The 12,352-nt window shown below is 27.7% G+C and overlaps 2 protein-coding genes and 1 pseudogene across 2 annotated transcripts; all 3 read left to right on the plus strand.

Annotated features, from left to right (window-relative positions):
* On the plus strand, nucleotides 1–4,899 carry LOC113371515 (arrestin domain-containing protein 17-like). The gene is made up of 8 exons (XM_026612140.1): nucleotides 1–62; nucleotides 200–372; nucleotides 431–586; nucleotides 1,006–1,217; nucleotides 1,319–1,501; nucleotides 1,598–1,786; nucleotides 4,341–4,584; nucleotides 4,742–4,899. Exons 2-8 carry the CDS (start codon nucleotides 258–260, stop codon nucleotides 4,882–4,884), a joined length of 1,242 nt encoding a protein of 413 aa, XP_026467925.1. The 5' UTR covers nucleotides 1–62; nucleotides 200–257; the 3' UTR covers nucleotides 4,885–4,899.
* Nucleotides 4,900–6,381: 1,482 nt separating this feature from the next.
* On the plus strand, nucleotides 6,382–11,422 carry LOC113370535 (E3 SUMO-protein ligase PIAS1-like). The gene is made up of 8 exons (XM_026611216.1): nucleotides 6,382–6,539; nucleotides 6,818–6,987; nucleotides 7,281–7,341; nucleotides 8,068–8,361; nucleotides 8,624–8,722; nucleotides 9,040–9,521; nucleotides 10,128–10,273; nucleotides 11,050–11,422. Exons 1-8 carry the CDS (start codon nucleotides 6,516–6,518, stop codon nucleotides 11,289–11,291), a joined length of 1,518 nt encoding a protein of 505 aa, XP_026467001.1. The 5' UTR covers nucleotides 6,382–6,515; the 3' UTR covers nucleotides 11,292–11,422.
* A 664-nt stretch (nucleotides 11,423–12,086) lies between these two features.
* Nucleotides 12,087–12,352, plus strand: part of LOC113371029 — a 1,972-nt pseudogene continuing 1,706 nt past the window's right edge.

Genomic DNA, 12,352 nt, shown 5'->3' on the forward strand with positions numbered 1-12,352 from the left:
GTCATAAATAGATTTTGACATTGCGGTCGGTGTGTTAGTCAACCTTTTTCTTTAATTTTACTGTAAGTACTAGAAAAAAATGTTTTAGTACAAGGATCTATTTTTAATTAGATTCGGCCTAGATTCTTTCGTTTTCTATTAGAACATTTCGTATGTAACATTATAACCTTGAAACTGGGTGTGTACTTACCAATTATAGGCACATCTTGAACCTCACGTAGCTGTTTTTAGTTTTGTATCCTCATAAATAATCAATTATGGGTTTGAAAGAATGTCAAATCCTGCTCGATAACCCTTGGAATACATATTATGCCGGCCAGACTATCAACGGAAGGGTTGAGATAACTTTTGATACTCCAAAAAAAGTTAGAGGTGGGAAATTTATCTTGTTAGATCAAACAATCATAATATTAATGTTATTTCTTTTTAGGTATTCATATAGTCTTTAAAGGTGAAGCGCACACGTCATGGATGGAATCAGAGACAAAGACTGACAATCAGGGACAATCACAGACTGAAGACACGAGCCTTTCGGGTCACGAAGAGTATTTTCAGATACAATATTATTTACTAGGAGGCAAAAATGGTTTGAATCAAGTTATATTTATATTAATTTTAGTACACAATTGATGAAAATAGATTATAATATTATTTTAACTTAATTTTAAATTGAATCTCTTCTTTGGTCATCTTTATCTCTTCCGGAAGCCCATTGAATAATTTTATAGCACTCCATATTGTGTTCCACCTGGTTTTATTTTTTTTTGTTTGTTTTAGATGATAAATTTTCTGTTGTCTAGTATTGTGCTCATGTATTTCCTTATTTATAGTTATCGATGTGCATGTTTTGATTTTTCTATGTTATGTTATGTATTAGTTTGCACTTCATCAATTCCTTAATTATATAATTATTTCCTTAACTTTGTTATTTGATTATAGATAAGCACATATTATTAATTCAATGCTGTAATATGATCCTATGAAACATCTTTTCACTTTATCAAGGGGGTGAAATTGAATTACCTGCTGGAACGCATACTTATCCATTCACCTGTGCGCTTCCTCCTTCATTGCCATCTAGTTTTGAAGGTGAATGGGGATATGTTCGATACACAGTTAAAGTCACTTTAGATCGACCATGGAAATTTGATCAGGATACAAAAATGGCATTTACTGTTATTTCGGCAATAGATTTAAATCTTGATCCTAGAGTAAAGGTATTATTTTTCATTTACTTTTATATAGTAATAATTGAGAATGATGCCATCAATAATTATTTGATGTTGAAACACAGCTATTTCTTTTAAAATTGTTTTAGGAACCAGTGAAGTTGGAACTTGAGAAAACATTCTGTTGCTGCTGGTGTAAATCAGGTCCGCTTAGTGTAATTGTTGGTATACCTGTAACTGGTTATGTTTCTGGTCAAGAAATACCAATCAGTGCAGAATGTGACAATAATAGCAATGTTGCTGTAACATCTTTAAAATTCACATTACGCAAGGTAAGATATCAATTTTAATTGGAATGATCTCACATAACGATGTTTTCTTATATTTTTTGTGTATTTAAATGTGATAACAATATTCTATTTTTGCAGAATGTAAAATTTCACACGCAAATGCCAAGAAGAGCTACTAAAGAAGACAGTATAGTAATTGCTGAATTGCAAGTGGGACCAATTGAACCTGGTAAATCTGCAAACTGGAATCAGAAAATGACAATTCCACCATTACCACCCAGCAATTTAGTAAACTGTGGGATTATTGATTTAGATTATGATTTAAAGGTACTTTTAAAAAACTTCACTCTAAATATCTTTTTCTTATAAGCTTTTATCCTTAAACCTTATCAGAAATATAAATCTAATAAGATTTATTTATACTTACTCTAGGTACGACTTTGATTATTTAAATAAAATATTTTTAAGACAAATTCAAATATTATATTAATGAAGAATTTCTCATTATAATATTGTACCATTTCACACCTCTGATATGATTTATTGGCAAATATTTCACAATTATAAGCATATATAAAAGCAACTAAGCTTTATAACAAGGATGAGCAACCCGCGGCCCGCGGGCCGCATGCGGCCCGCCGGATGTTTTACTGCGGCCCGCCAAGCATTTCTCAACAACAGATTATTTTTTCAATTCAACAATAGATATTTTATCAAATACGGCTGTAAAGGCTAATTTTGTCGTCAGTCAAATTCTGGTAAAAACTGTTGTTCGAAGAAACAAGAGCATTTTCTGATAAAATAAATATTATTGATAAAATAAATATTATTGATAAAATAAATATTAATTAATTTATTGATTTATATAAATATTAACAAGCTTCAATATTGCAAGAAAAGTTGAGAACTTGTCCGAGAACATAGCAACAACGCATTTCTAAATTCAAAATAATTAAAAAAGTGAATCTTATAAAATCGCGAGGGTTAAATCATCGTAAATTTAAAAACTTCCTGGCAATTTAGATCATGAATATGTCGATTTCAAATACTAAAATACGTTAGCTCAATAATATTATGCTTAAAGGAGTATACGACTCAAATGGCGAATTACAATTGTTTTTGGATATGAAATAATAATTATAGTCCTTTAGGCATTTTGCTAATAAAGAATAATATCTTTTGCAGAATCTTGTGTTTCACTTTTCATATTCAAAAAAGGAAAATGTGAACAAATTTTAATTGTGATTCCAAATGTTCAAAGCTAACAAGACAGCTGTTTTCATGTAAATGTTTTCTTCGCCATTTAACATGCAAAATAATACATGCAATAAAAAATGCATTTTTTCAGTAAATATCGAATTTTTTTATAAATCTAATGTCACCATTGAGAAATTTGCGCTTTTAAAAAATATGCAAATCAAATTATGATAAATTATTTTTTTGGAAGTACGTATCTGCACGTATTACACAGGTCCACAAAAGAAAAGTCGCTGGATAATAATTAATTCATTCAGAAAAGATCTAGATTGAAGATTGTGCTAGTTTTTAAATGTTTTTCAATATTTTGTGCCCCAATTTTGACTATAGATTTATCTTCAGCGGTAAAAGAAACATTGGAAAACATATATCACACACCCAATCCAGACAACTCTTTTGTGTGGACCTGTGTTAATTTCAACTATCATAAAAAATTACCATTTATCAAAACTGATTAAAAAACCTGCATACGCGTTGCTACTTTCCGCATTAAAAAAATTAAAATAAAGCACAAAATCAAATATAAAAAAGCAGTGGTAAATTTTGTATTAAAGTTTTTAAGTAAAATTGTTTCTCTTTTAAGTATTATTTGTTTTCATTTTGTATTAATATTTATAAACACTTATAATATACACTCGTAATTATATAAAATATATGCTTTGTTCAATTTTATATTTTGTGCTTTTCTTGTGGTAATTTTGTAATTTTGTTGCAATTACATTATTCCCGCGCTCAATCAGTGAATCTTTTGACTTAATTTTACATCAGACTTTTATCAGAGTTTATGAAAAGGCTTCATTTTTATTAAAAAAGCAATTTATTTTTATCATTGCTTGTACGGTCGTGATAATTTTTTTAAATTTTTTTCTTAATTTTACTTTTTGTGCGAAATGGAAAACTACACACAACTCTAAATTTTCATTATTTTAAAATAGTCATTATAGTAGTCCAATCATTTTTTATATAGCTCGGTAATCGATCAATTAACTACTATTTCTTATGAACGTTTTTAATTGAAATGCGATCAAGATTTTTCTGAGCTTATAAAGATGCTTAAATTTATCCGCTCTATTCGCTGCAACATATCAAAAATGGCAACGAAATGGTTACCTCCGATAAAACTAACTAATTTGCAGGCTTATCCTATCATACAAATATTTCTCGATGTGCATCAGAAGTGCATGTGACACATTTTTGAATGTGTCGCAAAGGGAGCTATTTCAGCAAAAAAAATGATTAATTTAATTTCAAAATCAGGAGATAAAACTGTTTTTGAAAGAAAACTAGAATCATTTTCGGAGTATAACATAATTATAATATGAATTTTAGTATTTTAGCTTTGCAGTGGGTAAATTATCAATGTAATGTTATTTATACATTCAGAATTAGTTAGTCATTTCGTATACTAATGATTTTCTAAAAATATTTTCTGTAGCTAAACGTTTGCCGGGTCAGCTAGTATATATATATAAATTACGTGCGGCCCGCCATAAAATTTGAAAATTTAAATTGGCCCGCGAGTTAAAAAGGTTGCTCGCCCTTGCTTTATAATATACTTCAATTATTAATTGTCTTCAGTTCTATTATTGATGATCTATTCCTAATACATAATCTTTTTTTTCAGATTGAGACCGTGGTACCTGGTATCCACAGAGGTCTTAAAAGTAAAATTCCTATTATATTGGGTACCATACCCCTTGCTAGTTTCCAGCCTAATGCACCCTATACTGATGTACCAGTGCCACAATCAAATGTTGCACCAGCTGAACCAGACACTTCCAATCCAAATGCAGGAGGTTGGGCTTTGCCATCAGGTGATCCTATGGGAGCTCCTTTGGATAATTTACATGCGCTTTATCCTAACATCCGTGAGTTTTTAATGGTTTATTTTCTATTAACATAATTTAGTAAATTATGTGCTAAATGTTAAATGTTTTAACATACGTACAAAACACGCCTTGTGCAAAAAAACTGTTCAACCAATTAGTTTGCATAATGTGAAGAATCATATTCTTTCCTTTTTAGCGGCACCAACATTTGCTGAAGGGCAGTTTGGAGCTACATCTATTCAAGATAAGAATGATACACAATATACTAGAATGCAGCAACAAACATTTGCTCCATGTTATCCTACATTTGCGTTTAACCCTTCTGCACCCGTAATGTAAATATTTAAAGTACTTTAGAGATTTTCATGTAAAGATTTATCTTTTATTATCTTGTTTTAAAGCTTGTTTATATGAAATGTGAAACATATAATTATTTGATATTTTGATATCTCGAATTTAGAATTATTTTCTATAACATATTTTATCTATTTTCCTAGTCATAATATTTTCTTTAAGTTTTTTCCAATTTTTATGCTATTGTTCTGAAACATCACTATAAATATATAGTGTGGGAAATAGTTAAAATTGCTTGTGTCAAAATGTGGCTGCTAATTATTAGATAACACTAAATGTTGAAATTTTTAAAGTTTATAAACTTTGCGTACTATAGTACATGGTATTAAACTTTGCGCCTTATTGGTAAAGCCTTTATAAAATATATATTTATAATTTTTTTTTGAAATGGAAATAAACTCTTGTTTTAATATACTATATTATTTATTTAATAAGCTCTTCATGAACTATAAATCATATATGTATTTTTAATAGGATGATTTGAAATAATGCGATTAACCCTGGACAATATATGTTAGAATGATAAATTCATTCATTATATATATATATATATATATATATATATATATATATATATATATATATATTAGGTTGTATTATATTATATAGTGCTCAACTATGTATATATATCTTTACCAGAAGGGAGATACTGTATAAAACTTTGTTTCGGGACCCTTAGAACGGATAGACGACTCGCATACTGATAAAATGCATAAAGTAAAAGGATATTTATCCTATCCCTTTCTCCAAAATTTTTATGAATAACTAAAGTCAAATATAAACTTTTTATCTTTTTTTGGCAAGCTGAACTTTTAAATCATTTATAGCTGATAATGACTTTTTAGTGTGTACATATTTCTAAAATTTCTCTGGATCCCACCCTTTTACTCGGAGAGAAAAAAATTGCTTTGTCATATGTGAAATAAAAATAAAACTTTTGGGATATGTTTATTAATTCTTATTACGCATGTTGGGGGCTCCGGAGGGCCGGGGTCTAATATAATTGCCTAGACAATATACTAATAGTATAATTGTCAGCGGTTTGCGATATATTTGTGCATGTGTAACTTTAAAGAATATTAGAAATTGAGAGACAAAAATGCTTACCTGCAATGAAGTGGAATCTATGAATTCATTCATTTTCTGCTTTTTTCTTTTTTGTGAAAAGCACTTGTGATATAAATTCAATTCATATTTAAATATTTAACTCACTGTCTAATCTAAACTGTTGATATAATAATATGTTTCCAACACAGATGTCGACAATATAAGGTGAAAGTCAAGTCTTTTCCTTATCTATGGTGAAAGTAATCTATGCCGTGATATGCTTATTTATCTATGGTGGTATGCCTGTGTTATGTTTATTTATCTATGGTGGTAATGGGTGGTATTTTTATTTTTGTCAGTTATTTTCTAATCTAAGTTCTCGAATTATCCGCTAGAGCTGATTCTATCTTTCAAAACTTCTATAACCTCAAATTTAATTCATATTTTAATTCACAAACAAATCGAAACTTCAGCAAATGGACAAGCCGATCAAAGTGAAACTCCTCTAAAAAGGCAACTACCTGATTTCCTAAAAAAATATTCTGAACGCCTGGTGTTAAACGATAAACATGGATGATCCTGAAACTTTGCGAGTGAGTATAAAATAGTGCTGAAATTGTTTGTTATTCTAAATTAAAAACGTTTTCAAGTGAGTTTAAAAAAGATTCAAATGTCAAAGTTTGCACAAAACTATTATTCGTTTTTGCCGCCTCATACTTAAAACAGTTTCTTTAGTTGAGTCTTACAAATTTTTCATTAATATTGTTCTCTACTGTTTTTTTTTATTGTTTTGTACTATCTAAAAAAAATTTAATATCTGTTATCATTTAACTTTTATAATTTACTAATTTGTATTTAATTACATTTGTAGATCATGATCAAAGGTTTTCGGGTTGCTGAATTGCAAAATTTATTGGGTTATGCTCAGAGAAATAGAACTGGAAACAAATCTGATTTATTCAAACGGGCATTGACATTAATACAAAATCCACAACCATCAATTATTGTAAAAATACATGAAATTCACAGAAATCAATACAAGTAAGAAATTATGAAATTATCTTTCTTATAATTACGTTTTGTGTAAAAATACAAATGCATATATGGGTGCTTCTGGAATATTCTTATTATTATACTTATTCTTGTTATTATGGTTAAATAGTTAATTTTACGAAAAGCTAGATAAAAACTTGAAAAGAATGTTGATTTTTGTGTTTTTTGTTTCCTAATTTCTTTAAAGTTTATTAATAAATTTTTAATAAGTTGCATTACAATATTTCATAATTTCCCAAATTATTCATAATTCAAGTCTTTATATTCAACTCTTCCTGCAGAACTAAGCCAAATCAAGTTCCGAACCCATATTCACCTGCTCTAACCCAATGGGGCACAGAGGTATGTAGAAATGACTGAATTTTATATTTGTTATACATAATTTTGTTTGTGTGACAATAATTAATATTACTTGGTTCACAATAATTCATCAATATTTTCATTATTTATGAACTCAATATTATCCAAGGGACTTATTACTAAATGCAACTCAATATGATTCTTAAAATTATCTATTATGGTTTATATATTTGATACAAAATTATTTGTTCAAAAGTTTACCGTTTAGTAAAAATTTTACTAAATATTTACCATATATCTATATCAATAATTTCCTGGTACCAAAACGTATGTTAAGAAATACAGAATTAGGATAAATCTGTGCATATTGAGCAGAAAAAAATCCAAACAAAACCCAGGCAATATTTAAAAAAAAAGGGTTTGATATATATTTTTTTTTTGGTATTTTTCCTTTTTTATGTTGTTAGTTTAATTTCTAACCTCAGCGTTAGAAAAACACATAAAAATAAATATTTATTTTGGTACTATACAATGTTAAGTTTTTTGTTCTTTGATGAATTTTCTTCGAGTTTCAAGTTCAGTTAATATCCTGCTTTAAAATGAGATCGATAACTTTAAAACAATGTTCCCAAATGTTATTTAGAATTGAATTAGTTTCTAATTTTTCATTACCGTTTTGTAGAATTTATAAACTATTCAGCACAATGTGAAAGATATAAGTATACAAGAAATTATAATACTGTTTTTTTTTTTTTTTTTTTTTGAAAGTTCATTCCGTTGGTGCAAGGGAGTTACATGCAAGATAATAATACCTTTAATAAGGATATGCTTTCAAAACCATTGTTAATGCCAAGTGTACCAGTGAATCCTGATGTACGATTTATCCAGCTACCATTTTATGAAGAAATGGGTGAAATTTTAAAAGCAACTAGTTTGTTGACTTCACATACATCATCGCGAATACAAATGTCTCATTTTGAATTTCATTTGACTCCACAACAGATTACAGAAATATCTAGAAGTCGTTCTGGTTTTGGAAGCAAAATGACTTATTCTATACAGGTAAAATGTTTTTTTCTTGAATTTATTAGGTTTAAATTACATTGCGATCTGCATTTACAAAGAATAATAAAAAGCTTAATATATTCTCCTAATTTCTTGATATAGTTTAATTTCTCATATGAAGACTGTCCTTTGATATTCAGTATTACATTATTTTTTCTAATTATAATACAATAATTTGAAATGTAGATTTATACATTTTATTACATAACATTTTATAAATAAAAACAATATAATTTTTAAATAAATTTGTTTTTAACAGGTACATGTTCGGTTTTGCTTAATGGAAACTACATGTGAACAAAATGATTATTATCCACCTTACTTATCTATAAGAGTTAATGATAGAATAAATCAAACTGTAAGTATTATGACCATTAGCTTTGAATTGAAGTATTTACATATCAATGAATTAAATATAGTATGAATGAATTTATTGTAATTTATTTTTTTGTATATATTTAATTCTTTAGAAGCAATTAGTTGATAAAATTTGTTTTATCAATTTCTTTTAGTGCTTTGTAAGATATTAAATATAAAATTTAAAGTAAAATGTTGCTATATTAGAAATGGCAATGGCAGTTTCAAACTGTACTTGGTGCAAATATTTTATGAGATTGTATTATAATTTTGTTTTTTTTAAGCTGGCAAAGGATTTTAATCTATATTTTTTTATAGATAAATACCGCACCGCGACCTGGTCAACCAGAGAAAAAGGTCCAGCATGCTTATCCTGTTGACATAACAAATCAGATAAAATTAACTCCTACTCAAAGCAACAGGTTAACCGTGGAGTGGATGTCAGATTTTGGAAAATCTTTTGTGTGTAGAATTGCGCTGGTTCGCAAACTCACTGCAAACGTTTTATTAAAGCGTCTTCGAGCGCGTGGTTTTAAACCAGCTGATTACACTAGAGGACTTATTAAAGAAAAGCTAGCTGCTGAAGCTGAAGATTCTGAAATTACATGTTCTTCTTGGCGTGTTACTGTCACTTGTCCATTGAGCAAATGTAGAATAACTGAACCATGTCGACCATCTGGGTGTCGACATCTGCAATGCTTTGATGCATCTGTTTTTCTCAAAATGAATGAATGCAAGCCAAGGTGGCAATGCCCCATTTGCGATCAGCCAGCGCTTTACAAAGATTTGACGCTTGATGGGTGAGTAAAAGTTTAATTAAAAATGATTTAAACGGTATAAATTTTAGATTTTTATAGCACAATTTTAGATTTGCTATATTTTAAGATTTGCTATCAATACAAAAATTTAAACTGTATTATAATTATAACCTTACCGTATGTTACATGAACTTCAAAATATGTATGAATAATCAGCTTAATGAATAAGAATTGAGATTTAGCTATTTAGGTAGATGTTCAAATGTTCAAAAATGAAATTTTCACTTTCGCTGAAAAATTAATATGATTTCGAATTGATATCTTTCAAACATACTTACTATTAGTAATTGGATAAATTAAGTTGACATATTTTATTTCATTCTTTTTGGGTTCTAAAAATCTATTTTAGAATCACATACATACTTTTACCAAATTTGACCTAATTGGTTTCAGAACGACTTGAAGTTTTATTAAATCTTATTAACCAAAGTTAAATTAAAAATAGTCAGTGTTTATCTGCAAGGCATTTGTACGATATTTTAACAAAATTTAAAGTTGGGTTAACTGATCTAATCAAACGACAAAAAAAAGAATGAATTGGCACTTATTACTTATTCCTAAAATTAATTTACTGATTATTATCTCTAGATACTTTGCTGAAATTTTGAATTCGCCAAAACTAACCAGCAGCAATGAGTTATTCATTGATAGAGATGGATCTTGGCATCAAAATGCTGAGGTTAAGGAAGAAGATAACTCTAATGATGCTGACATAGTAATATTGGATGATACGGGTGAGTTTGGCAGTCCAACAAATTGACGTTTTCGTCTTTTTGGCTTTTATTTGCATAACCACGCAATTCATATAGAAATCAAATAGCATTAGTAATATAAACATTTAGTGATATAACAAACTTTAAATAATTCTTTTTTTAAGCAAGCTTTTATGCTAGTTTTTTTTTTATCATTTTGTGCTTGTTATTATAGAAGCTAAGCTATTTTATTTTGCTTTTGAATGATTTTGAATATAATTTCTAATAATTTGATTTGTTGTATAATAAAAAATAACACAAATAAAACTGAAAAAAAAAAACAAATTATCAAGTTAATGAAAACGCAATATAGTAGGTGATGCTTGTATTATTTCTCACATTTTTTCTTTGTGTTTTTTTTTGTTATTTTTGTTTAGTATTTTTTACAGATTTGGCAATGAATATATAATGAATATTAAGTATGATTGCATTAGAATAATTCAATAGTTAATTTAAAAAAAAATCTAGTCTGATATAAGTTAAACACAATGTAACTATTAATATTTAGAATAAATTTATAAAGTTTTATATTTTAATTTGTTTGTTTATTGTACCTATAAATATTTTTTATTTAACTAGTTGTTGTAAATGTTATATGCAGAAGTAAAGTTTTCAGTAATTCACACTTCTAAACTCAGACCAACTAAATTTTGGTTGTTTTGTTCCAAATGAAAAAATTAATAATGGATCTCAGGTACATAATTATAAATATGAAACATAAAATTTAACATAAAAATTAAGTTTTGTTTTTTATGCAGATGCAAACATTGAGAAAAATGACATTGTTGAATGCATAGCAGACACTCCACCATCTTCATCTGCTGATCCTGAACCATTTGTTGTGGATTTAACCGCAAGTGACTCGGAGGAGGATGACATACCTTTAAGTGTTATTGCTCAGTCTATGAGGAGAACGGAACAACCTATTGTTGATGCCGGAAGGCCGCAAGACGTAAGTCGCACACCGTCCACAGATTCAGATGTCATGGTTGTGGAATAAGTAAGAAGGCAGTTTTGCTTGCATATTTTATCTCATGATCTATTTTTATATGATTTTAAGTTGTACATAAGATAACGAATCTATTTATTTATATACAAAAAGCTTTGCTTTTAAATTTTACAAATTAGAAACATAATTAATTTTACAACAATTCTTTTTATGCCATTTTAATGATTTTGGGATCTGACGATTAAAAGTTAATTAAAAATTGTAATTATTTAAATGATTTCTCTACAAATAGTCTATTAATAGTGAAGACATTTTACAAAGAATATTGAAAGATTATTACACATTCAAACTATTGAAATTGAAAAGATTTCTTTGTCGTTTTTTTTTGAAAATGTTTTTTTTGTGTCTTTTGTCTATTAACTCTTTATAAAATAATTGATATAATAACAATTTATATAATTAATTAGATACTATTATTTTTTATAATATCACTACAAGTAATTAAACCTACTTGATCGCGGAGACATAAAAATGGATAAAAACTGAGTATTTTCAGTTTTCAATTTTTTTGGTCTTAGCACTAGTCAGGAACTAGATTTACAGCCAGGACTCTTATTTTAACTATTTTAAATATATTTATTAATGAAAATTGATATACTCTAGTGTAAGACAATATTTTAAGATTTAGTGAAATATTTATGACTACGTAGTGAATAATTATATGGCAAACTTTATTTTATAAAAAACTATAATTTTTTAAGTATTATTTCTTGAATAATTTCATATTCTATAGATTTAGTTTGACTAGATTTGGCATAAATTGAATTAGTCATATTTATGGTAAACATGGATAAATTTTTAAGGTTTGAAGAAAAACTGTAGAATAAGCTTTAACACATATTTCTTAATTTAAGTTTTTTTTACTAGTTTATAGATTCAAGTAAAATGCGAAAGTAGTTTGTGCATAACAATATAAAACTAGTATTTTTCTTATCGATACTTTTTGATTCGATTGATCGATGCTTTTTTCACATTTGTATGATTATAAGTTTCAGAAGATTTTTTTATATTTATTTCAATATTTGAAATCAATAACTTAAACTGTTTTGTTT

This window comes from Ctenocephalides felis, unplaced genomic scaffold (assembly GCF_003426905.1).
Source record: "Ctenocephalides felis isolate EL2017-DRISC unplaced genomic scaffold, ASM342690v1 CF-g0.4_SCAFFOLD_01492, whole genome shotgun sequence".
NCBI lineage: Eukaryota > Metazoa > Arthropoda > Insecta > Siphonaptera > Pulicidae > Ctenocephalides > Ctenocephalides felis.